At 40.7% G+C, this 27,957-nt stretch overlaps 1 protein-coding gene across 1 annotated transcript; it reads right to left on the bottom strand.

Annotated features, from left to right (window-relative positions):
- Positions 1-17,834: 17,834 nt before the first annotated feature.
- LOC310650335 (serine/threonine-protein kinase SBK2-like) lies at positions 17,835-27,636 on the bottom strand. Its single transcript, XM_083379241.1, has 4 exons — positions 27,544-27,636; positions 24,468-24,632; positions 21,778-21,980; positions 17,835-18,795 (listed from the first exon to the last, which is right to left on the bottom strand). The coding sequence occupies exons 1-4, from the start codon at positions 27,581-27,583 to the stop codon at positions 18,202-18,204; spliced, it is 1,002 nt and encodes a 333-aa protein (XP_083235367.1). The 5' UTR covers positions 27,584-27,636; the 3' UTR covers positions 17,835-18,201.
- Positions 27,637-27,957: the final 321 nt, after the last annotated feature.

The following is a 27,957-nucleotide window of genomic DNA, read 5'->3' as shown; positions in this document are numbered from 1 at the left end:
TTTTAAGAAGTTTTTCAAGGTTTTTTGTCTTATACGCCGAAAAATACTTACATGCCCTGCCCTCCCTGTCCGTCGCAGAGGAGGTGAAGGCCCGACTGGCCCCGCCGGCCCTCCTGCTGCTCCCGTGCTTCTGCCGGCCCCTGAGGCACAGCGTTTCCCGGGTGGCAGGTAGCGCCGGAGGGCAGCCGCCAACCCCGCCACGGCCGGCACCCCTCCTGCTTCCCCCCCCCAGGCCTTGAACTTCTCCCATTTGGCGCAGGGCGGGGCAGCTCTGCCCGCAGCCTCTTTTTCATGTGCTGCTTCCCTCTCACCGTCGGCCGGGGCGTGCTCGGCCCAAGCTCCCAGTCCCTCTTCCCGGCCGGCTTCCCGCTCTGCCCCTCATGGAGCTGGACTGGGCGTGCAGCCTCTCAGTGTGGCTGCTTTTCCTGGGCAGCCTGGCGGTGCGGCTCCTGCGCTCGGACCTGTTGCTGAGCCGGCGGCTGCTCCTGCGCATGGGGCTGCTGGCCGTCCTGCAGGCACTGGGCTGTCCTGCCACTGCCTGAGGGGCGGGCCTCACGCCCGCTGGACTCACCTGTCACCAGCACCGCTCTCCCCCCCACGGGGATGCGCTTCCACCGGGCGGTGCTGGCCGAGATGAGCCAGCAGGCAGCTGCCATGAGCGCGGCGCTGAGGGGCAGTGGCAGGATGGCCCAGCGCCTGCAGGACGGCCAGCCGGCCGGGAAGAGGGACTGGGAGCCCGGGCCGAGCGCACCTCGGCTGACGGTGAGAGGGAAGCGGCACATGAAAAAGAGGCTGCGGGCAGAGCTGCCCCGCCCTGCGCCAAATGGGAGAAGTTCAAGGCCTGGGGGGGAAGCAGGAGGGGCGCCGGCCGTGGTGGGGTGGCAGCTGCCCTCCGGTGCTGCCTGCCACCCGGGCAACACTGCGCCTCGGGGGCTGGCAGAAGCGCGGGAGCAGCAGGAGGGCCGGCGGAGCCAGTCGGGCCTTCGCCTCCTCTGTGACAGACAAGAGCCGACGGGCAGCGCCGCCTTCGCGTGGGGAGAGCCGCCCGACGCTCCTGCCCAGCCGTGTCCCGGAGCCGTGCCGGAGATAGCTCGGTTGCGCGGGGCAGCCCGGCTTTGCAAGAACGGGGACGCTTGACTGATTTGGTGTTTTGTTCCGGCGTATAAGACGACCCGGTGTATAAGACGACCCCCCAACTTTTGAGAAGATTTTCATGGGTTAAAAAGTCGTCTTATACGCCGGAAAATACGGTAACAAATCATGACCCTCAAGATTTAATAATCTCCCTTGTGTTGAATTAAACCAGTCACTTATCGATGACAAAGCAGCAGCCTCATAATATAATTTAAAATTAGGCATTTTAAGACCACCTCTTTCACGTGTATCTTGCATTATCTTAAATTTAACTCGTGGCTTTTTCCCTGCCCAAACAAATTTATTAATTCCTTTTTGCCATTCCTCCAGATTTAAATCCTTTTTAAGTATAGGTATCATTTGAAACAAAAACAAAAATTTTGGCAAAACATTCATCTTCACTGCTGCAATTCTTCCCAATAAAGACAATTGTAATTTTTTCCAACTATCTAATTATTTTTGTATTTTCCCCCATAACATTTCATAATTATTTTTATATAACTTCACATTTGAGGCTGACAGATATATCCCCAAATATTTAATCTTTTTAACTATTTCAAATCCCGTTAGCTCTTCTAAAGCAGCCTTTTGTGGTACAGTCATATTCTTAGACAATATTTTAGTTTTTTGTGTGTTTATCTTAAATCCAGAAACTTTCCCATATAACATTATTATCTCCATCAATTCTACAACTGAGTAATCCAGCTGAGTTACTGTAATAACCAGGTCATCTGCAAATGCCCTCAATCTGTAATCCTGATCTCTTATTTGAACTCCCCTAATTTTATTTGAATCTCGTATTTTAATCAGTAATATTTCCAATGTTAAAACAAACAATAAAGGTGACAGCGGACACCCCTGTCTTGTACCCTTTTCAATATTGCATGATTCTGTCAAACTGTTATTTACTATTATACGAGCTGTTTGCTTCTGATATATTGCCCTAATAGGTTGTAAAAAATTTTCCCCAAATTCCATTTTCTCTAATACTTTCATCAAAAATTGCCAGTCCAATTGATCAAAAGCTTTTTCCGCATCCAAAAAGATCAGCACTGCGGGAATCTGATTATTTCTTTCCAAAAATTCCAATAGATCTACAATATGTCTCACATTATTCTTCATTTGTCTACCACTTATAAATCCAGTTTGATCACTATGAATCACTTGTTGCATTACCTTCATTAATCTATTGGCTAAAATTTTTGCAAATATCTTATAGTCAGTATTTAAAAGCGATATTGGTCTGTAGTTTTTAGCTTGGGTAGCATCCTGATCTTCCTTCGGGATCAACGAAATAAAGGCAGTTTTCCACGATGGAGGCACTCCTCCTAATTGAATTGTCTTAAACAATTCTCTTAAGGGTTCCACCATTTCTAACTGTAAATTTTTATAATAAACGGCAGTCAAACCGTCAGTTCCCGGTGCTTTACCAACTTTTAATTGTTTAATTGCTAGAAAAATTTCTTCATCAGTTATCAATTGGCTCATCCCTTCCTTTTGTTCTTGCGTAAGAACAGGAATATTAGCATTCATCAAGTATCCATCTATATCTACATCTCTAATCTTATCTCTAGCATACAACTTAGAATAAAAATCAACAAAAGTCTTTTAAATAAGATTCTGCTGATACACTACTTTACCCTTATGTTCTATTCTATCTATATTGCAAGCTCTTTGCTTCTTCCTTAACAAGTAAGCTAACCATCTACCCGGTTTATTAGCATTACAAAAAGTGTTATGTCTAGCATACCATAGGTTAGTTGCCACTTGATCTGCCATTAACATATCAAACTGTCCCCTTAGTAAGGTAATTACCTCTTTGATCTTCCCATCAGATGGATTCAGAATTAAAGCCTTTTCTTTTTCCTTAATTTCATCCTCTAATTCTTTCCTCTTAAATTCCAATTTATGTCTATGTTTATTGTTCAAATATATTAATACACCTCTCATATAGGCTTTACTTGCATCCCAAACCATCTCAATAGAAGTACCTTTATGCATATTAATTTTAAAAAATTCTTTCATCTGTTTTTTACACTCTTCCACATTTTCCTGATATCTAAACAAATTTTCATTTAAACACCAAGACCGTCTGTCTCCATTATCTTTTTCTGTCTCCAACCATACTGGAATATGATCAGATATAGTTCTTGGACAAATCTTGATCTTCTTAATCCTAGAAAAAAAATCATTAGTAATTAATACAAAGTCGATCCTGGAGAAAGATTGATGCCTGTCAGAGAAAAAAGTAAAGTCTTTTTCTTGCAAGTTCCTTTCTCTCCAAACATCTTTCAATTCCAAGTCATCCTTCATCTCAAAAAAAGATTTAGGCAGTTTAGCATGACTTGCCGTGCTTTTAAAAAGACCTCCCTTGTCCATTTGTACATGCAAGACGCCATTCTAATCTCCCATAAAAATACAAGATTTATAATCCCACTGAATAATCTTGCTGTGTAATAAATTGTAAAAAATCTCCTTGGTGTTGATTAGGAGCATATAATCCAACCAAAAGCGTTTTCTTGCCTTCTATTAATAATTTAATTATAACATATCTTCCTTGTTTGTCTGCTTCAATTAAACTCACAGTTAAAGTATTCTTGACATAAATAACAACTCCATTTTTCTTATCAGGCGCAGAAGCAGTAAACTGTGTACCCAACCTAAAGTTTACCAAGTACTTTTGATCAGCCGCTCGAATATGTGTTTCCTGTAAGCAAATAACATCATTTTTAAATTGCTTTAGGTATTGAAATACTTTCTTTCTCTTATGTGGTGAATTTAGACCATTAACATTCCAAGTTAGAAGCTTTGTCGCCATCTTTTGCGACCTGAAGCTTTTGGAGCGCCTCTTCCAACATCACCTGCACTCTCTTTGGCTTCACTCCTCCCACTGCTTCACTGTAAGTAAGTTTTTGAGATGCAATCATAGCTCTCTGCTGTTCTTGCTCTTGTCTCATTCGTCTACCTGCAGCGCGTGTCATTCTTTGGTCTCTGACCTCCTCCATTGGTACTGAAATCTGATCCACTCCTGTAGCTTTCTGGAATTCTCCATCTTTCAACTGCGTAACTCCTTCAGTACCTTGTACACTCTCACTTTGTGGTTGACGCTCTTCTTCGCCATTCTTCCTTTTAGATTCCAGAAATGGTATGGGGCCTGCCTTCAAAATATTGGCATAAAAATCACGTGCCTGTAAAACTGTGAGAAGACGGTATCTCGTGCCTGCGTGCATCACCACCATACCTACTGGGATCTCCCATCTGAACTAAATATCCTGTCTTCTTAATTCTTCTGCCAAAAAAGTAAATTCTTTCCTTCTCCTTAAAATTCTTGGAGGGATCTCTTTTAAAATTAGAACTTCTTGCTCTGCAACTGTAAATTTGTTATTATAAAAGGCTTGAATAATCTCATTTCTAATTGCTCTCTTTGTAAAATAAACCACAACATCTCTAGGTAGCTTCCTTTGTCTTGAAATCCAGGAATTAACACGAAATATTTTATCTATATCCACCATAACATCTTCTGCTGAACCTGTTCAAGAGCTTCTGAACCTGTTCAAGAGCTTCTGAAACTACTTTTTTCAAATTTTCCTTAGGGTCTTCCTTCAACCCTCTAATTCTCACAGCAAACTCCATTTCTCTATGCTGGACCAATAATAAATCATCGACAATCTTTTCCATCACTGTTTCAGCATCCATCATTTTGGCATCTAATCTCATATTATTTTGGCTAAGTTCTTCCACTTTCTCATCCATACGTTCAATACAAACAGCCATGCCTTGAAATGCAAGTAAGATGTCTGCCCTTATTTCTGTATTCTTCTCCTCAATAAGCTCAGCTAACTGCTGAGATTGCTTTTTCAAAGCCTCTTGCAAAACATCCTGCAGATCTTTTATTGTCAAGGCTGGTGCGGGTGTCAGAGGGGGGGCATTAAAGCCTGTAATGAAGATTGCTGAACTGGTGAAGCCCCCATGTTTCTAGGAAGTTTAGTTGACTTGGCAGCCATTTTCACCCACTTAATTCTATTGTGAACTTTCACTTTTAAAAGTCTCCAGAAAGTTTATTGAGTTAAAGTTCAAATACTTGCTCTGACAGCATTCTCCTGCACAGCTCTGCCTGCATCCAAGTAATCCAAAGTTCACTCTCACTGGCAGGGATGGTTGCAGTGTCCTGCTCTGCTCCAAAGCCTTGGAGCAGAGGCATCCCGGAGTCCGGAGCAAACTCAGGCTGCGGGGGGGGGGGCTCAACCCTTCAACCACCAGAGTTTCAACTCTGGCAGTCCGAGGGAGCTCTACCCCTGCCTGGGCACTCAACCCTTCCTCTTCTCCCAAGGAGCAGGCTTCCGAGCTGCCAAACAGCTGATCGTCGCTGTTTTTGGCGGCTCTACAGAGACAGCGGGGCTGACAGCCGAAATGGCTGCCGTCAACGGAGCTTTGCCACCCGGAAGTCCTAGCACTGGAGATTTTTAAAAAGAGGCTAGGCAGTCATTTGTCTGAGATGGTATAGGTTCTCCTGCTTGAGCAGGGGACTGGACTGGAAGGCCTCCAAGGTCCCTTCCAGCTCTATTCTATTCTCTCTCTCCTCAAGTGTGAGATGAAAATTCTGCAACTGCTTGTTGGTCATTGCTATAGTTTTTTCTCTGTATTATAGAGAGTATGCAGTTAGTCTTATAGAAGCTCAATAAAATTCTGAATATTACACAGAGAAAGGTCAATTCATAATGGTGGATTTTGTTGATATCACCAAAGATGTAGTCATTTTGGCATCAGAACAATTTATGTTGATATCACAGACTGGGGACCAGTGAAAGCCAAATCACAGGGAACATGACAAAAAAACCTGTCACATGGATTCGTGTAAGTGGGTCCAAACAGGGATAAGACCTATCTGTGACATTTTTATATAATTGTTGATATAATTAGAGAAGAGGAAGAGACCAGGTATTCTGACATTAGTTTGGAAAGGAAAGCAAGGACATTGATGTAGTAATTGATCATTAGTAATGTTATTGTTACTAGTTCTCCAGCCTTCCCTAATATAAATGTTCTAGTATTTCCATCAACACCTTTATTGTTAGTTTCTTCTATTAATTACCAAATGCCTTCTCCATCATTGCTGTTATTTGTGTCCTCCCAGGATATTTTATACTATTTTCTGAATATGCTTAAGCTTTCATCATAAAGTTTTGCTTACTGGAGATGCATTCAATAAAGTGGATGTGTTTGGCATGTCAAAACCTTTGTAATGAGAAAAGATTGACATCCATTCAGACAACTTTACCTTTGAATGGGCTATTCTCCATTTAGGAATCATGACTATTGTAGTTCAAATGTTCTGAAAAGTTCCAATAGAGGAGAATATTTATAGCTCAGGGTTGAATGTACTGATTGTAATGTATTAGGTTTTTGTCTTACTAAAGAGTATCACATGGGGTTAATTGCTGGAAGGTTGTTTAAGCAGGGAAGCTGGCTAATGGCTCCCAGCTCCTCAGACAACCCGTCTCCAGCACCGCCATTGGCTGCTTCTAGGGCGGCAATAGGTTGCTTTAAACCTATTGGCCGCCACCTAGAGGCCAGGGTATAAATAGCTGTATTCGCAGCCCTGTTTCTCAGTTCATTTCCTGTAAGCAAATAAAGAATGATTCTTGCTGAACTCACTCGCCTCATCTCGTCAATCAAGCAACGAACTCAGTATATAACACTGATGATATTACCTATTCAGATAATCAAACATCTGTAACAATCTCAGAGAACACCAAGGATTTCATAGTTCTGAAAAGTGCTTGGCTTCTAAATACCATTTTCCATTTTCCCAAAGTTGTAACCCAAGACAAGGTTTAATGCAATAATTTACAGAAGAGCAACAAAAACAATTAGGAGCCTAGAAGCTAAAATATATGAAAAACAATTGCAGGAATTGGGTATACCTAGTCTAATGAAAAGAAGGACCAGGAGTGACATGATAACAATCTTCCAATACTTTTTTTTATTATTAAAAAGTTTTACAATACATTTTATCTTTAGCAAACCAAAAAAAAGAAAAAAAAACCCTCCCAACCCCTTCCCCCCCAACCTCTTCCCCCTCCCCAACCCTCCCCAACCCCTCCCTCCCTTTCCCCTCTCCCCCCCCGCGGCTTCCCAGAGCAAAATACAGGGTATAAAAAATACAATCATGATCTAACTTACGCAAACAATCCTGAGCTATTCAAACTATCAAACTTTAACTCATATACGGTAGGTAAATTCCAAACATACATATATATATATATCATATCAATGATTATTCAGATACAAAATAATACCTTAAATTCATATTATCCTAATATATTATACAAATTAAAATACCATAGATTACTTCCAAACTTAAAAAAAAATTATATATATATATAATATTATATATATAATCACATCATTCTTATATTCTTACCTACTATTACCTACTCCAATATTGCCCATAAAAGTATTACAAATTAATTTCAATCACACATAAAACAATTTATAACAACCTTTCCTTCTCCTAATATATTATACAACTTAAAATACCATACACTACCTTCCAGGCTTACAACTTTCCATCCAAATAACAAAGCATAACCTACAGAATATCAATAAACACTACTACAAATCTTCCCAATTAAATTTTCATAATCATCTTCAAACTAAAGCAACACAAAATATTATATAATTATTTTATAAGGGTGAAAAATGAATCCCCACATACTTAATCCTTCTAGTATCCTTATTACATTATTATCTCTTGCAATTATGCAACTAAATCCTCAGGTTTGCTTCATTCTTCCAGAAGCAGCACACCTCTTCCAATTTCTGGCCTTCTCCCGTGGTGATGAAATTTGACCCACTCCTGTAACTTTCACATCTGCCTGCGTTAACCCTTCAACATCTTGTGGATTCTCTCTGGAACGTTGAGGCTCTCTGTCACCTTTTTTCTTTGTAGACTCCAAAGACGATATGGGGACTGCTTTTAAAACATTACTGTAAAAATCACATGCCTGAACCACCGTGGTAAGACAATGCCTTGTACCTCCATAAGTCACCACCATACCCTCTGGTATTTGCCATCTAAACTTAATATCACGTCGTCTCAATTCTTGTGTCAAAAAAGCAAATTCCTTCCTTTTTCTTAAAATTCTTGCAGGAATCTCTTTTAAAATCAAAACTTTTTGCTCATCCATTACAAAATCAATATTATAGGAGGCCTGGATAACTTCATTTCTAATCTTTCTCTTTGTGAAATAAACCACCACATCTCTGGGTAATTTCCTTTGTCTTGCAATCCACGAATTAACCCGGAAGACCTTATCTATATCTTCCATTATTTCATCTGCTGGTCGCTCCAACACCCCTTCCAAAACCTCAGAAACCATTTTCTCCAAATTTTCCTTAGGGTTTTCTTTAAGGCCTCTGATTCTCAAAGCAAGCTCCATCTGAAAATACTGTGTCGAAATCAAGTCATAATCCATTTTCTCTATTACATTTTCAGTTTCTGTCATTTTGGCTTCCAATCTAATATCATTTTGAGCAAGATCTTCCACTCTGTCCTCCAAAATCTCAATACCTTTAACCATGCCCTCTATTGCAGATGTGATGTCTGCTCTCATTTCTTTTAATTTCTCTGTAAACTTCTCCTCCAAATTTTTCTCCATTATCTCAACAAATTGCTGCATTTGCTTTTCCATAGTCTCGTGCAACAGACTCTGCAAATCTTTTGCTGTAAAAGCTAATACAGATTCAGATGCAGAGGACAATGAAGTTTTCAGCGAAGACTGCTGCCTCAGGGCAGGAACTTTAGAAGATATGGCCGCCATTTTCACCCTCTATTGTTAACTACGCACTTTCACATGCAGATTCAGCAAAGTCCATTGAGTTAAAGATCAAAGCATCATCTTCACCACAATCTCCTGCATCGCTCTGCCTGAGTCCTCGTTCTCAAAAGCTCTTCCTTGCTAGCAGGGATGGTTGTGAACGCCCTGTTCTGCTCCAAAAAACCCGGAGCAGAGGCGCCTCACAGTCCGGAGCATGCCCAGGCTTCGGGGGGGCTCAATCCTTCCGCCGCCAAAACTATAAGTTCTGGCAGCCCCGGAGAGCTCTACCCCTACCTGGATGCTCACCCCCTCCTCTTCTCCCGAGGTGGGGGCTTCTGAGCCGCCGAACAGCTGATCAGCGCTGTTTTCGGCGGCTCTACAGAGCTGCAAGGCTGACAGCCAAGAAATGGCTGCCTCCAGCGTCGCCTTGCCATCCGGAAGCCCACAATCTTCCAATACTTGAAGGGCTGACATAAGAAAGAGGAGACCAACCTATTTACCAAATTAACTGTAGGCAGGACAAGAAACTGAATGGAAACTAACCAAGGAGAGAAACAACCTAGAATTAAGGAGAAAATTCCTAACAGTGAGAACAATTAACCAGTGGAACAAATTGTCTTCAGAAGTTGTGAGTGCCCCATCACTGGAGGGTTTTAAGAAGAGACTGGATATCCATTTATCAGAAATGGTATAGATCTGCAAGAGCAGGTGGTTGGACTAGATGACGTCTAAGATTCCTTCCAACTCTGCTAATGTTACTGTTACATAGGAACTCTGTCAAAACAGAACATGGTCTCCAACAGCTACTCAAAAATGGTATACTTTGATGCCTGCTTAGTCCTTTTCTTCATTTTGTATTTATCTGATTTCTCTCCAACTTTTGTAGAATAGCCAGTCTTTTGTCAATAAGGCAAAGGCTGAATCTTTGTAAATGGGGCGAGAACAAGACTTTCTGCATGGAAAAGTTAGGGAAACAGCAGAAGGTTTTTTATTTTTGTTTTTTTTTAAAAAACCTTAACGGTAAAAACAACTGTTCAAAAATTCCTAGAAACTTTGCTCCCTAAATTCAGTTCATTATATTGCTCTGTGGAAGACCATCATCTCTTTCCACCTACTCCTTGCCCTGTGTTCTTAACAATGGTTAACTTCAAACTAAACAAACTGTAACCTTTTTGGTCATTATTTCAGATATTTTTCAATGCCTTTTAAGTGCTTAAAAATTCAGGAGATATTCAGATACGTATATGTCTTCAGAGTAGTCTGTGTTGAACTGTGTAGTGCAGTCAAATATTAGGTGGTGACCGTAGGAAATGTTTTATGACATTTTGTATAATGTTGTAACATGTTTGATGATCATTTTTATGTAAGAAATTATTTTATAAAATTAGTCAAATTTCAATTCCATAAAATTCATGGATCCTGATTTCGGATTTTGGACACATTCTGTAAGTTAGCCCATTTGAATTACCTTGGCAGAAAAAGGTTTGCTTTATAGTGCTCTGTTTCACCTGGTTAAAGAACAAACACAAGAGCTTTAGTTTATTATTGCCATGAATGTCTGCTACCATTCATTGGTAGCTCCCCAATTCCATGATCTGCCCCCAAGGCAAGTATGTTTGATTTTTTAATTCTTTTTTTTTTTTTTTTTTTTATTGAAAAGTTTTATAAAATACAATTTTCCTTTACAAAAACCCCCCTTCCCCCTCCCTCCTCCCCTCCCTACCTCCCCCCTATCTCCCCCCCTCCCCCTCCCCCTCCTCCCTCCCCTACCTCCCCCCCTCCACTTCCCCTCCTCCCCCCTCCCCCCCCCCGACTTCCCAGAGCAAAATACAAGGTATATATCTAAAAGGCAATCATAAACAATCATATACTAACAATTATAAACTCTAAAATCCATCACCCTCTAGCTTGTATATAGTAAACCAATCCTTAATAATACTAAATATATAAAAAAAACTAAAATAAAAGAGAACTAGCATCATTCCCATCTATGTTCTTCCACAATTCACTATTACCTTAACATATTCTCATTTGCACATTAATAAATAGTTCTTACACAAATTAACCCACATTAACCCACAAAACTTTCTTCCTCTTCCTCTGTAGTAAGTTGTCCATTAATTCCAAATTAAAAAAAAAAAATCTATTACCATACATAACATCCCAAAACTTTTAAAAAACACAACTACCACTTAACTATAAATATTTTGTGGAAGTTCCATAGATTTCTACTGGTCCTATTTTTTTTTCTTTTTTGAGCGTTTTAAGGCAGCACGCGTCACCCTCTGTTCTCTAAGATCATCCAAAAGAGTTACAGCTTGAACTCCTCCTGTACCCTTCTCGTCTATCTGTGCATCTTCATCCTCTTGATGTTCTCCTTCTCCAGATCCCTCTGCAGCTTCCAGAAGTGTTGATGGGGTTACTTTCAAAACATTATTATAAAAATCATGCGCTTGCTTCACATTACTCAAACAGTACCTTTTGCCATCATACATGAAGCTCAACCCAGCTGGGATCTCCCATCTGAACCTTATATCTCTTTGCTTGAGCTCTTGCACAAGAAATATAAAATCCTTCCTTCTCTTTAAAATCTTTGGAGGAATTTCTTTTAGAACCAAAACTTGTTGACCAGCAATCACAACTTTGGTATCGTAGGCAGCTTGTATAACTTCATCTCTAATTTCCCTTTTTACAAAATAAACCACCACATCTCTAGGCAACTTTCTCTGTTTAGCAATCCACGAATTCACACGAAACACTTTGTCCATACCTTGTTTTAATTCAGATGCTGGATGGTTCAATACTCCCTCAAAAGCCTCAGAAACCAGCTGCTTTAAATCTTCCTTAATATTCTCTTTTAGGCCTCTAATTCTCACAGCAAACTGCATCTGGTAAAATTGGGCCAAGCTCTGTTCACTGTCGATTTTGTCTTTTAAATCTTCAATTTCCAATACTTTTGCTTCTAATAAAGCATTCTTTTGAATCAAGTCTTGCACTTGATCATCCAGCACCTCCACACATTTAGCAACTTTTTGCACTGAGGACAAAATGTCTACCTTCATTTCTCTAAGTTTCTGTTCCATCCTTTCTTCCATTCTCTGCTCCAATTTCTCCAATTTCTCCTCCATCTGTAGAAATTTAACACCCATTGACTCCAAAATTAACTGGGTATGTTTTTCAAGATCCTTCGATGTCAATACATCAGGAGAATGCAACGCCTGCAGCAATGATTGTTGTTGCACCGGAGAATTTCCAGCACTCCGAAAAGTTCTAGGGGGAGGTTTAGCCGCCATCTTTTACTTACAATTGTGACGCACTTTCACTTTAAGTTTTAAGCAAAGTCCATCAAGCTTGAGAGTAAAATAAAATCTTCTTCATCTCTTCATCTTTCCCTCTTGTACTGCTCTGCCTGCTCTTTCCCTTTCATAGTCTCTCCTTCAAGCAGGGATGGTCGCAGACGCCTGGCTCTGCTCCATTAGCAGAGACGCTGGTCAGCTGGGAGCAGCCCAGGCTACGGGGGAGTTCAATCCTTCAGCCGCCCAAGCTCCAAGCTCAGGCGGCCCCGGAGAACTCAACCCCCACCTGGGGGCTCACCCCCTCCTCTTCTCCCGAGGAGGGGGCTTCAGATTCGCCCGAACAGCTGATCGGCGCTGTTTCGGGCGAAAAAGCACCAGCTGAGCCGCGGGCAGCCCGGGAAGGCTCCCTCCGTCGCCGCGGAGCCACCGGAAGTCCGATTTTTTAATTCTTTTTAATGGGATTTTACTTATATTATTCAGTATTTTCAGTATGTAAAGGAGTGCATCCTCAAACAAGGCTTCCTGTTGAATTCAAATCTGGTTCTTAATAATTATGCATTTTAAAGATGTGCTGATGGTCCCTTGTTATGGAATTGAAGGTTCAAGGTATATCCTGCCAATCACCTTTCTCTAAACTCTTCTGTGAGCAATGACTAAGCTATCTCTACTAAATAACTGGAAATGTTTCCACACTATTAGAAACACTGACATCCCAAGATACATGCGCTCAAATTCACATGGTATTCCAAACTAGCCTGGACTGGGAAACTAACTTTAATATAAGTCTAGCATGTCCTCTTTAAAGCAGTTTGCATCAATTGCAAACTTTGCTGAAAATAAAATAATTACTGCTAAGATTACAGGATATCACATACTCAAAGATATCATTTTGGCTTTGGCTTACAGTGTTGACTGAAAAGTGTTGTAGGAATGATAAAACAGTCATGTGCAGAGTTTTGAGATACCATCTGTTAGTTCCTTATTGTGATCTCATTCTCAACGATCTTTACCTAACTCTACATTATGATGTCACCAGTAGAGTTTCTTATCAGAACATCCAAGAAGAGTTTTAGGCATTTGAAGGATATGCTGTCTCTTCAGTGCCTGGAGTAACTGAGTTTCTTTGTTCAACTTTTTTAAAATAAGCTATATCGTGATTGTTGATCTTTCTGCTTATTCCACATGTCCCTGCAGTTGAGTTAGTGATCATAAACTCAGATTAAAACAAGTCTTTCCAATTTCCCATCATTACCAATGCATCATAAATCTTTTATCAAGTTAGAAAGGTTAGTCCATTGGCATCAGTCCAAGATAAGTTCACTTAGCAAAACAGTCTGGATATATTATGTCTTAGATTAACTTTACAGACACTTTTCCTCTCCTATAATGTTAATGTTGACTGTTGTGAATTTATTGAGACTTCAGACATTCAGTCAAGATGGATACATTCTAATAACAGTTTACATTGATGAAATAAGCAATTTCACCAATAAGCATCAGTATCAGATTTCCCCTGAAAAACCAAACATCACTGCTTCCATTGAGATGACACCCATGTTATGACCACAAAACAAAGTTGAGAAGAGATCAAAAAGTTCTGGAAAGAGTTTCAGGAAAGGATATGTTGCTCCTAAGTACATGAGGGTATGTGTGGTCATGACCCTGACTCCAGGAGAGCAACAGTCCCTGAAGTCTGCCCAGCTATCAAATAACTTTATGATGCAATAACTATGGCAGGCTGCCATTGGTTATAAACTTCTTTTGCCATGTTTTCATAGGATATGTTGAAGTATTTGACTTCGGTCATATAACGGTAGTTCACTGCTAAAACAAAGGCAATTAAGTTATCATTGAGAGCACATCATGCTCTCTTGTTTGGAATAAGGTATCAGGGTCAGGGTCTGTCCTTGTTGAAATTAGCTGAAACAAGTAATCAATGTATTTGTATCTGAGGTTGCATAATACTGAGAATGTCTGCAGGGTGTAGGAAGAAAAATTGGTCTATACGAAAAGATTCTGACAGTATAGGAATCTTAAAACATGCCCATCCACCACCTTACTGACAGCACTGAGGTCATGTCTTCATCACTCATTGGCTTTTCACATCTGAACTATCAATTTCCAAAAAGAGTTTACAGGCAGAGGATTAGACTTCTCTACCATCTGCCTAAACTTCAGCAAGATTGGCACACAGCATAGCACATTCAGTCCTCATCAACAGAATTGTTATCACTTGATTTCAAAACTTGTTCAAACTTTTATTCAGTTGTAAGACATAGAGCCATGCTTCTCACTTTCTTTTCCTGGCTGCCCTAACCAACATTAAAACAAGTTTACCGCCACCCCTTTAATACCAAGAATGGGCAGATTCTTTTCTGCCCTAGACAATCTGGTTATGTTAAATCCCAAATTACCTAGTGATTTTAATCTCTGTGTATGAGCCAAAAGAGAAAACTACCACTGTCTTGGCAACAACTACAGAAACAGCAACAACAAAACCCCCTAACCTGGCCATATAAATAGTATTAATAGTAGATTTTCAGTGCTTTATTTTGTTTTGAGCATAATTTTCCAAGCTTTGCTGCCACTAACAATTATGGGGGCTTCCTTAGGAGGCAGCCAGCCAGTATTAGCTAAGAATATCTTTTAGACTTCTGAGAGGCATTGATATATGAAATACATGGGTACTGTAGAAAAAGAAAACAGCAAAAAAAGTTTTGCCACCTTGAGATGTATCAGCCATAAGAAAAATGCCTGCAAAGTAGTCAGAGTTTATATTTGCACTTCTTGATTAATAAGCAGGTTTTTGCCTTTAAAGATACTCAGGGCTAATTCCTGTTTTTCCTTCATCTACTTCAGCCTTCATTTTGAAGTGACTATGCTTCTCAATATGTGTGTACAGTAGGGTTTTCTTGTTGTTTGGTCACCATTGACTTTTGCTACAAGGCCAGGGCTTTCCTGGCAGTAACTGCTTTTCCAAGTTCTTGAAACTCATACTTGCATTATCAATTATTAGCCTCCTTCTCATGGTGTCTTTTTTGATTGCCTGATTTTTCCAAGCATCTTCTCAGATGCTCTTATCCTTGCATTAAATGCCCCAATTATCATCTTAACTTTGCCTAGTACTGAATGCATATTTCTTCTCCTTTTGTTCTTTATTTCTCCAGCATTAAAGTTCAAAAAAGCTACCAAGATCAAATTAAAGAAGCAAGATTGATACTGATTTCCATAAGATAACTATAATGCAGCTCTGGAGTAAATATTGAATCATGAAAAATACATGAATTAAGACAGAATTTCTTTGACATGCTTTTTTTTACAGATATCTCCCACCTCAGCTGAATTGCCATTCAGAAGGCAATCTATTAACTGACTCCCTTATTCTTTCCCACCCTCTGCACAATCTCTCACACCACAGCTTTCATTAACAGCAACCAGGTATATGTTTTCACAAAAGACTGCAAGGACTTTGGAGATAGTTGCATTTTGTATTTACAGGGGTGAGTTAAAAAGACTTGTGTTAAATAGTGGACTCCGGACCGCATGGCCAAGATGGATGACGTAGGACACCAGGGTTCAGCATTCCAAGTCTTTATTGATGTAGCACAGACTGGGCGAACAAAGGGGCAACTGCCCCACTTATATACCTAGCCAGGTACAGTATACTTGTAACCAATCCCATTATCAGGATTTCCCGCCAAAGACTACCCTGCCAATCCGGACAGGGCACCCTGCCACTGGTGGTGTCAGTGGCTTATATCTGTGTAATATCCCCTATATACATAACAACTTGGTTGGAAAAGGTCAAAGTTGCTTCATAGAGTTGACTGGCAGAATGAATTAAGGCTGTGACACATTGTTTTCATGTACAAGAAAATGCCTCTTCCACATGTGAGCTTGGGAGGTGCCATAGTGAGGGGCTTTGACAGGCTATCCCCAACCCAAGGCACCCTGTACTCCATTTAACAACCCATGTGGTAGCTTAACAATCACAATGATGAGAGTCTGGATTGTGGTCATTAAGGGAGGTGATCACATGGGTGCCTCACTTAACAAATGCAACAACGTAGGACCATAATTCCAGGCCCAATTGTGGTTATAAGCGAAGAACCACATATAATGATGTTCTAAAAATGATTATCAATATAACGGGTAATAGTAGTCCTTTTATTCTGATTTTAGGAAAACAAATATTTGTAAAGCTACTGTATATAAGAGAGACCAGAAGAAGATAGAAATGCCTGAGTGTATTTCCCCCAATCTCATCATCTGCAAAGTGTAATGTGGTGGAATATTCAGAGGATAAAATGAGTATTTTACTTCACCTTATTGGCAAGGAATATATCATACATCTGGATGTTAATATAAGGAAAAAAATAAAAAGAGGACTATGATTGATTACTGACTGAATGTTAATAAGGAATTGGTAATGAAGGAAAACATTTAAGAAATGTGATTTGCAGTCTGAAATGACAGTCTATTATAATATTCTACAAGTAGTCCTTGATTTAACACTACAGTAGGGACCAAAAAATTCATCCTTAAGTGAGGTGGTTATTATGACTGTGGCGTGTAACCTTCCCATTAAGTGTCTTGTCAGAAGTTGTTTGGGAAGATTGCAAATGGCAAAGATGTGACCGCAGAATACTGCAACCATTGTAAATGTGTGACGGCTGCCAATTGCCCAAATTGTGATTATGTGGCTGTTGGGATGCTGTGATGGTGTTAAGTGGGAGAACGAGTTGTAAGTCACTTTTATCAACTGTATCTTGGATGGTTGCTAAACAAATGCTTGTTAAGTGAAGACTACTTATATTACTGCTTTCTGGTAACTGTGTGGTTAAAAAGCTAAGAAAAGCAGGGGTTTTAAAAAATGGTAAACTATAAAAAAGAGTTTGGGAAAAGACTCCAGAAAGGAAGGACTATGATAATTAGCAACAAGGTCAAACAAGGGATAGCTAAAAGAAAAGTCTGAATGGAGGAGAATGAAAGCATTTTGTAGCTTGGAAGTCAGCGGGAAAGAGCTGAGCTTTATATTAGACTCCTATTTACTTTAATGTTGGCTCTCATCTTCAAACTGAGATGATATTTCTCTAAAATAATACGTCAGGCAGTAAAACCTGAAAAGAATACAAGCACCAATATACTGCTTACAAAATAAATCTATACACTTTATTTACAACTGTACACATGAGTGAATATAGCATTCATTGAATCAGCCATATACATACACTGCTAGAATCACAATAGCATCCATTTCAGATCCCCAAACAGTTTTATATTCTGTACATAAAAATCACAGGGCTTCTTGCAATGAAACTCATTTTGCCATCCTTTAGTTAGGTATGTCTCAGCAGATACTATAAGATGGCTTTCAACAAAGAACTATATAATTCTTCATTGATCATCTTTGTTTATACCCAAGTTTCCTGGGCTGATTTCAAAAAACAGGACTCTATGCTTCACAACAATACCAGATATGTTTCTTGCATTTGACTAGAAAACAGGATCACTAATTTTTACCCTATGCATTCCTAGGAAATTTTAAGCTGACTCCATTTTATCTAATCCATAATGAATGAAGAAAGCTATGAGTATTGGGGGCTTTTTTACTTGGTTCCTTTTAAGAAGCTTTAACTTAAGAATTTGAGGGATAATTCTTGATTAAGGAAAGACTGAAATCAAATCTTTTGAAGCTGTAATCCAGAGCAGAGACAGGAGATCGGATAGAAATACTTCCAAGACTGACATAGGTTTTCCCTGAGTCGGCTTCTCCATCTTTGCTTGGAAAGCAGTTTGTTTTGTTTTCCAGTCATCTTTTCTCTGTTTCTCTGGTGCGACTGATTTTTACCAAACAAAATGTCTTTATTAATTGATGGACATCGTTGGTCCTTTAAGGGCTAAGGTGAGGTTTCAGAGCCTCTTGTTTCTCCTAACAACACACCTGGTCTTTAGCATCGCCGGGTAGTGCCAAGAAGTTCCCTGCTGGGTCGGACATGACTCTTAACTTCTGATAACAACCAAGGTGTTTTGATGTAATTCATAATCACTTTGGCAGGGCTGCGGAGTGCTGGATTGGGTGTCAGGAGCCCTTGCAACATTTCTGATGCTTGGGGAGTGAAACGTCCCCAATAGGCTGGGAGTGAAACAAAACGGGGGCTGCGATGCCAGGAGACAAAGCTGCGATAATACTGATCAGAGAGCACAGCTGTAAGCCAGGGGAAGTAGCCAGTTAGCACACAGAACAGCAGCACTCCAAAAGCCCAGGTGTCAAGACTCGATTGGGCTTCCAGATGAGCTTTGGGGCCCAAGGTACACATTTCAGGTGCGGTATAAGGCAGACTTTCAGGCAGGGCCTTAATGGCATGGCCCCTTGGGCAGCTCAGTCCAAAGTCAGTCAGCTTGATGCGCCGGCATTCAGGGTCACAGAGCAGCACGTTTTCTGGCTTGACATCTCGATGGATTAGCCCTTTGGATTCCATGTACTCCAGGGCACTTGCAAGCTGGAGGGCACAGCGCTTTACCTGTTGCTCAGGTATGCCAACCTAGAAATAAAAGGTCACATTTGTAAGCCATGCCTCACAATTGTTCTGAAAATGAGAAGAAATATCTGGATCCACTACCTGGTCCTTTTGGACTCTTAAGAAGAATTAAAACAGGATTCTTCATGATCTTAGGGTACTTTTAAATATGTGGTAGTTGTTTTTAACACCTTACAGTTGATTTACTGATTTGTTCTGTAAGGCCAGCAAAGGGGACACAAAGTCTTTTAAAGCACTCACATTTCAGGCAGCTATCCAAGAAGTAATTTGAAACGTAACCAAGAAGAGGAAAACGGCATAAGCTTGGGATGTGTTTAGTGCCTATCACCTAATGCAAACACAGTGTCTTGCATCCAAAAACTAGCTCAGATGACCTTTTCTGTCTCTTTCTAGTAAAATATTTTCAAAATAATCTAGAAATTATTTTACAAACAGTTCATATGATCTTCAAAGAAGCATTTTCCTTTCTCTCACAGTAGGAAGAACCACCTTTTTCTGAGCAACAGACACATGTGCAACAGTTAAAGACATTTATTTATTTATTTATTTTTGGGACGTATATGCCGCCCTATCTCCCGAAGGACTCAGCGCGGCTAACAATAATAAAACACAATAATACAAATGTTAAAAAAGATTAAGCCCCAATGATAAAATGATAAAATATTAAAAATATTCTATTTAAAAATCCCTATCGTCAGTCCAGGTCAGCCTGATGGAAGAGAAATGTTTTAAGGCTGCGATGAAAGGACCGGAGATCCAGGGCCATCCGGAGCTCAAGGAGAAGTTGATTCCACAGGGCCGGTGCTCCCACAGAGAAGGCCCTCCCCCTGGGGGTCGCCAGCTGACATTGTCTAGCCGATGGTGCCCTGAGGAGGCCCTCCCTGTGTGAGCGCATCGGGCGATGGGAGGTCATTCCTGGCAGCAGACGGTCCTGCAAATATCCCTGGCCTAAGCCATGTAAGGCTTTATAGGTAAGAACCAGCACCTTAAATCTCACCCGGAGGACAACCGGTAACCAATGTAGCTCACGCAGGAGGGGTGTAATATGGGAGTATTGGGATGCTCCCATCACAACCCACGCGGCCGCATTCTGCACCAGCTGGAGCCTCCGGGTGGTCTTCAAGGGCAGCCCCATGTAGAGAGCATTGCAGTAATCTACGCGAGGTAACAAGTTCATGAGTGACCGTATGTAGAGCATCTCGGTCCAGATAGGGGTGCAACTGGCGCACCAGGCAAACCTGGGCAAATGCCCCCCTGGCCACAACTCCTATATGATCTTCAAAACTGAGTCGTGTATCCAGGAGGATGCCTAAGTTGTGCACCCTATCAATAGGAGGTAACACCTCACCTCCCATAACCAAAGACGGAACCTCTTGGACTAAACAAGATGCCGGTACATAGAGCCACTCAGTCTTGGCTGGGTTGAACTGGAGCCTGTTCTTCCCCATCCAGGTTTGTACCACTTCCAGGCAGCGGGACATCACGTCGAGGGCATCACTGGGTGGTGGAGGGTGGAGATGAAAAGCTGGGTATCATCAGCATATTGATGATACCTCACCCCGAAACCATGGATGATCTCACCCAGTGGCTTCATATAGATGTTGAACAGGAGGGGAGAGAGAACTGACCCCTGGGGCACCCCACAACTAAGGGGCCTCGGGGTTGACCTCTGCCCTCCTGCCAACACCGTCTGCAAATGGCCCAAGAGTTAGGAGGAGAACCACCGTAAAACGGTGCCTCCCACTCCCAACCCCCCAAGACGTCGCAGCAAGATACCATGGTCGATGGTATCAAAAGCCGCTGAGAGATCTAATAGGACCAGGACAGAGGAATAACCCCTGTCCCAGGCCCTCCAGAGATCATCCACCAGTGCGACCAATGCCGTCTCCTTGCTGTACCCAGGCCTGAAACCCAATTGATACGGATCCAGATACTCAGTTTCCTCCAGGACCAAAGGGAGCTGCCGTGCCACCACGCTCTCAACAACCTTCGCAAGAAAGCGAAGATTGGAGACAGGATGAAAGTTATTTAAAATAGCTGGATCCAAGGCAGGTTTCTTGAGGATGGGCCTCACCTCAAGGTGGCAGGGAAGCACCCCTCACTCAAGGAAGCATTAATAACTGCCAGGAGCCAGCCTCGTGTCACAAAGACATGCTTTTTGCTTCAAAATATTTCTTCTACCCATGAGTGCAATATAAGGAATGTATCAACCAGCTGGAATTGTGCAGTCCAAAAAAGCAAATTTGAATTCAATCTCATCACCAAAAGCATGGTTTATATAGGCTGAAAGTTCATGATATAGATTAAATAGTCTTGGATAATAGGGAGATGATATATATATCATTAGCCCACTGCTTGGTGGAGCAGTGGGCTAATGCCTCCTTAAGTAAAACCAGCTGCCTGCAATTAGTGCAGGTTCGCATCCCACCAGGCTCAAGGTTGACTCAGCCTTCCATCCTTCCGAGGTAGGTAAAATGAGGACCCAGATTGTTGGGGGCAATTAAGCTGACTTTGTAATAATGCCGCTGGGGTGTGTGTGAAAGCCCTAATAAGCAGGCATATACATAGAATGAAGGCTACTGCTAAGCTTGTAAGCCGCCCTGAGTCTTCGGAGAAGGGCGGGATATAAATGGAATTAAAAAATAAAAAAATATATATATAAAATATCTAAATTTAACAGGAATAATTCCAGCGTTAAGGAGAGCAATGAAAATACTGTCCATATCCTTAGGAGGAAATCTCTCTCTCCCTTTCTTTCCCCCTCTCTCTCCCTCTCTCCTTCTCCCCCCATCTCTTCCTCTCTCCTTCTCACTCCCCCTGTCATTGAAGAACGCTGTCCTAGAAGAGCTCAGAATGTCATGCCTAGTACTACTATTCATCCCCATAGTGACCCTCAACTGAGAAAATTGGGATGAGAGACACCAACTGGAGACCCCATGGCTGAGCGTGGGCTTGAATCTCCCTAAGTCTAGTGTAGGTACTTACCTTTGGCACCATGAGAGAGAAGAGGTCATGAGCCAATGCCAATTCTTGTGCAAAGACATAGTGTTGGGGTGTTTGGAAAGCAATCCCAAGGGCAGTGGCAATGCAAGGGTGCGCCCCCAAAGTCAGTGCAATGCAATATTCACTAAGGAAATCCTGTAGCTCTGTATCTTTTTTATGTACAAATTTCAATGCCATGGGAGTTCCTGAAAGAGAAGAGGGTTTGGTTTATGAAAGTAAGAAGAAATCCAGTGTTCTAACTTCTCCTTATTCTAGATTAAACTAGTTTGATATGCAAGTAGGATGCATTTGATGTTCTTCCTTCATTTTATTCCCACAACAGTTCTATAAGATAGGTTAATGCTTAGAGAAAATTATTATAGTATGTAGAAATGACCTTGGAGGTCAGGAAAACGAGTTGCAGACTGGACAACTAGCATATAAAAGATATCTCAGTCCACAGAAGGACTGGGAAGCATTTCAGAAGAGACCCTACCTAGTTTTTTGGAGAGTAAAAGGAGAGAAGGAGAGAAGTCATTTCAGTGTTAACAGAGTAAGAGTTGGAAGGGACCTTCGAGGTCTTCTAGTCCAACTCCCTGCTCAATCAGGAAATCTTATATCATTTTGGACAAATCATTGTCCAATCTCTTCTTAAAAACCTCCAGTATTAGAGCACCCACAACTTCTGGAGGCAAGTTGTTCCACTGATTAATTGTTCTAATTGTCAGGCAATTTCTCCTTAGTTCTAAGTTGCTTCTCTTCTTGTTTAATTTCCATCCATTGCTTCTTGTCCTGCTTTCAAGTGCTTTGGAGAATAGGTTGAACCCTTTTTCTTTGTGACAGCTCCTTAAATATTGGAATGCTACTATCCTGTCACCCCTAGTACTTCTTTTCATTAAACTAGACACACCCAATTCCTGCAACTGTACTTTGTATGTTTTAACCTCCATTCACCTAATCATCTTTGTTGCTCTTTTCTGCACTCTTTCTAGAGTCTCAACATATTTTTGCAATATGTTAACAAAACAGTTACAGTCTGTTAATGTAGCCTTACAATAAAAAATAAAATTAGTATCCATACTCGTGTTTCTGAGCCTGGACTGATTTAAAGAGCTAAATTCCTGCAAGATCCAAGGCACTTTTGTTTTGCTTCATATCACTTTCCAGATCTGGACAATCTTTACAAATTATTTTAGTTCATAGCCTTTCCTATTTGTTCTTTTGCCTTCAGAATCTGGACCCACCTGTCTTATCTTTAATTATCATTGTTAATCATTTCTGCACATTCCATTATTTTCCTGATCACCTCTTCTTCTGGAGGAGCATTCACTGCCTTCCAGTTTTGTGCAAACACAATCCTAGCTGAAGTGCTTATATGAATAATCAAATATGTGTTCTCTTTGCTATATTTCTCTGGTAAAATACCCAACAGGAATATTTCTGGTCTTAATTCTATACATTGTTGTATCATCTTTTCTATCCATGATTTAATTATGTTCCAATAGGTTTTAGCTTCTGTACACGTCCACCACATATGATAGAAAGAGACTGGAATTTGATGGCATTTCCAACATTTCATAGATGTTTCCTTAAACATTTTAGCTAGTTTTTCTGGAGACATATGCCATCTGTAGAACATCTTGTACATATTTTCTTTATACGCTGTCACCATTGTCAGTTTATAGTTTCTTTCCCACAATTGCTGCCATCTATCTAATTCAATCGTATATCCAAAATTTCTTGACCATTTTATCATTGACTCCTTAACTTGCTCCTCCTCTAATTCCCTATATAATAAGTAGCTATACATTTTTAACCCATTTTTCTTCAGTTCCCAAAAGTATTTCATCTAACTCTGTTCTCTCCAAATTAAAACCATCTATTTTAGCATCTTTTTCATAACTAGATTGTATTTGCGTTCTCATGTACCAATCCATCTTTATTCCTTGTTCCTCTAATTGTTGTTTGGTTTTCAGCTTCCCCGTGTCTGTTAGTAGGTCTTTATATCTTATAATGTTTCCCATGTTAAACATATTGGGGTGTATTAACGCTTCCATCGTTGAGAGCCAATGATAATTAAAGATAAGACAGAGTCAGAGTATTATGAAATTTGGGGAAAATTTTATGAGTGGGTGAAAAAGAGAATATGCTTAAAAGACAGCTAACACTAATTTAGATGGAAGAAAAATGAGATAAGGATATTATCATACCTAATATAGACATTGAAAATCCAAGGAGAGGAGCTGCTCGGACATCACCCCTGAATTGTATCGGAAGAGGAATGGGAGGGAAGAAAGGAGAGGAAAGAGGGAAGGGAGTAGAGGAGGGGGGAGGAAGTAGGAAGGTTGGACGGAAAGAGGAGGAGAAATGGGGAGAAATGGGAGGGGAGTGGTGAGGGAAAGAGGAGAGGAGAGGAAGAAGAGGGAAGTAGGAAAGAAAGGAGAAAGGGAGAAAGAAAGAAGAGAAGAGGGAAGAGAGAGAAGGAGGGTGGATACAGTGAAAGGGGAAATGGACGAACAGCACCCAAACTTACATGTATGTATTTATGTATGGCGATATATAATACCTACAGCATTACTGATGTAACAAATGTTAAATACTTGAAAAAATGTTTATATTTCATTGGTTAGTTTGTGGTATATTAAAGGAACTGTGAAAAATAAATAAATAAATAAATAAGAATCTGGACCCACCTTGGTGATGGTGGATTGCCATCAATACATGCCCAAAGGCACCACTTCCCAATTCTCGGAGGATAGTGTAACTACTGGTCACCTCCACCTGAGGTAGATTCTGAGCTGTCAGCTGCACCATTTCCTCAAGTCGTTTTCCAATGTCACCAGGGACTACTTTCATAACTGCAGAGAAAGAAAAACAGATACATATAGAGAGGACTTGAGGTGAACACAGGCAATATCATTAAATAAGTAGCACCTTATCCCCATGGAGCTTTCTTGAAGTTTTTCCTGCTAAGCACAAAAGAGGATTTTATTATTCCTTTGATTCCCTGGTTTTCATTTAGAAAAAGGATGTGGTATAAATCTCACAAAAGAAATAAACATTTTTCCTTTCTCAACTGGCTATTTTGGGAAGCCATGGGCTGCATTTTAAAGATGTACTGTAAGTATTTTGATGGTCAAAGTTGCAGGACACAAAACAAAAATGTAATTATGTTGTAAGAGGCAGGGGAGATTTTTTCCAACAATTTGTGACTTTCCTGTTTGCTTTCCCATTGACTTTCTGGAGGTAGGAAAGGTTGCAGATGGCAATCATATGTCCATGGGGCACTATGACTGGTGATAAAGATGCTTGCTAGTTTTCTCTTTTAGAGGATTGTTATATATCTGCACCTCCCCTTATGGCCTTTTGTAGGGGCCTTAACACTTGACATTGCCAGTTGCTTGGTCCTTATGGGGGATATTGACAGTGGCTAATGGATTGAGGGATGATTCTAGCTAGCTTCACCTCATTGCTTATTTCTTTAGGTATCTTTTAGTCTAATTGTTAATCATTTTTATTTTAATATTTTACTGTTTTGTACTGCAGGTTTTACTTTGTTGTAAACTTCCTAGAGTCACCTCTGGGTGAGATGGATGGCAAAAGAAAGAAAGAGAGAAAGGGAAAGGGGGGGAGAGAGAGAGAGAGAGAGAGAGAGAGAGAGAGAAAGATACAGACAGAGAGAGAGAGAGAGAGAGAGACCATCAGACTTTCTTTGATGTACTATTCTGCCAACAACTGTGGCTGGGAATCATTGCTTTGCTGTCAAATGTTGCTATACTACATGGACTTTAAGCTGCATGTGCATGATCTGTAAAATAGGATTGAAATGAAATATACTTTTTTTTCCAAGAAATTGAATGTGTGCATTAGTGGAAAGTAAGAAGAACCATGGTGGATCTTTCAAAATAATGAAGACAATTTGATCATTCTCTTACTTCTTCTATTCGTCGATTGGGTTTAAGAGCTGAATAAATAGCCCTCCATTTATGTCCATATGCTCAGTCATCATTTGAAGTTATGGCAGCACTGAATAAATGATGGTTTTTGACTGGCCCTGGAATTCCAGCTATCCCAGCACCCTTGAGGTCACATGACTGTGATCTGGGTGCTTGGCAACCGGCTCACATTTATCACCAGTCATAGTGCCCCATGGACATATGATTGCCATCTGCAACCTTTCCTACCTCCAGAAAGTCAATGGGAAAGCAAACAGGAAAGTCACAAATTGTTGGAAAAAATCTCCCCTGCCTCTTACAATTAACCACCTGTCCCTCTGTACTTGTGCTGTGCTGGTCACTTGCACATTCCTAGACACCCTGTTCCAATGTTTGCTCTACCTCCTTGTACCCCTTGCACACTTCATCAACCCTCATTCTGCTTCCCTCACTCCTACCCACTTGCACACAGCCTTGCACCCTCTCTCACCTGGCAGTAGCCCTTACCTGCTTGCTGACCTACTTGAAACTTTCTGCTGGCTTCCCTTACTGAGGAAGTTGCCTTGCCTAACAACCATGGGATTTGGTTAACACCAGGAACTGGAACTGCTTGGATTGCCATTACTAAGCAAAATGGTCATACTTTATGATTATTTAGTGAGAAAAACTCCAGTCATAATTGTCACCTTAAGATGAGGTCTACCTGTATGCTATTCTCCCCTGCCCCAACACATATAACAATATGGAGGATGACTGAAATAACATGGTTCCAAACACTGGGGAGAATTTTGCCATACCCCTAAATATTACATTGGGAATCAAAATGTGCTTGAAACTTCAATTATTGTTTGGCAAGGTGTTATAATATAAATCAGATTTGCAGCTCTGGAAGACCACATATTTTATTTACAACAATTCTGTCTCCCACCAGCAGTTTAAGGCTATGTTCTTTAACCTTTATTTACATTTCTCTCTTACACCATCCCCATGAAGTAGATTACACTGGAATTAGCCCAAAATTATACAGTGAATGTAATGGCTCCCACAGGATTTAAAGCTGATTCTCCAAACCATATAGATTCAGATAGAATAACTACATGAAAATAATTATTTCACTGTGCAGACATATTCTATAGTGAGCATGGATGTTTTGTCCTCAAATATGGCATTACTTATTTACTCTCACTGTTCCTTACTTGTTTTGAAGCAACATGTATTCCAACATGAGAACATGATTCCTCCTGGCAAACCTTCAGAAATATCTACACCCCAGTGTTTACATAAGCAGATAAAGCAAATTCTAGACTGTGTACACACTGAAGGACAACTGGATACTCTTCAGTTTTAGCAAGCTGCAAAATAATACAAAACCCAGAATGTTGTCCCAGATGCGTAGAAAAATGATGGTAAATGCTGGAGCGCATAAACTCAATTGATTAAATACTGAATGCTTCTGCTGATATACCGAGTGCCTTTTTCTCACAAAGCAACCACAATCAATACTGTCAGAACTGGAAAAGGTACTTTTAAGGCAGAGAATGTGATTTATAAGCAGAGAGGTTTCACTTTTAACATTTCAAAGCTCTGACAGCAAATGGAGGGGATAATATAAAGAGCTTTTGCAAAAAGAAAAGCATGACAGTGGGATTCCCCTCCCCCCACCCCCCAAGAGCTCTATATATTCCTTTTAGGTTGCAACAAATGCAATTGATGCAAGAGAAAAAGCAAAAGAAAGACATAGGAACTTTCAGCCAGTTGCCCCATTTGGCCTGTAGGTTTTGCAGATGCAATGATTAGAAATAACAGTCTAAGAGTTTCTAAAGCTGATTCTTACCTGCAACTGTGGAGCTGGAGCACATGTGCCGCTTTTCCATGTATTTCTTCCTATTTTGTTGATTAAACAGTCAGTCCTGCCTTGTCAGCTTATTCAGTACCTGTTCCATGCAGATCTATGCAGCACCTTTTATAGTAACTACTTCCCATCTGATTCTATCCAGTCATATTAATAGGGAACTATACCAAACCACTCCTCTCATCTCTTCTCCACTCTGCCCCAAAAGGTCAAGACTTTGGAAGTCCAGCCAGTTCCATGGGACAAGATTAACAGCCACTTATCAAGGTTATTTTTACTGCTCTTACCCAGATGGTTTCATACTTATGTGTACCAGATGTTCCTGGAAAGAAATGCTTCTCCTGTCTCTGAAGAACCAGTGGTTAAGCTTTGATGAGAGAAAGTCTTGAGGCGGAA

This window comes from Vipera ursinii (genome assembly GCF_947247035.1).
Source record: "Vipera ursinii genome assembly, chromosome: Z".
Classification (NCBI taxonomy): Eukaryota; Metazoa; Chordata; class Lepidosauria; order Squamata; family Viperidae; genus Vipera; species Vipera ursinii.
This window is presented reverse-complemented; position numbering and strand designations above follow the sequence as displayed.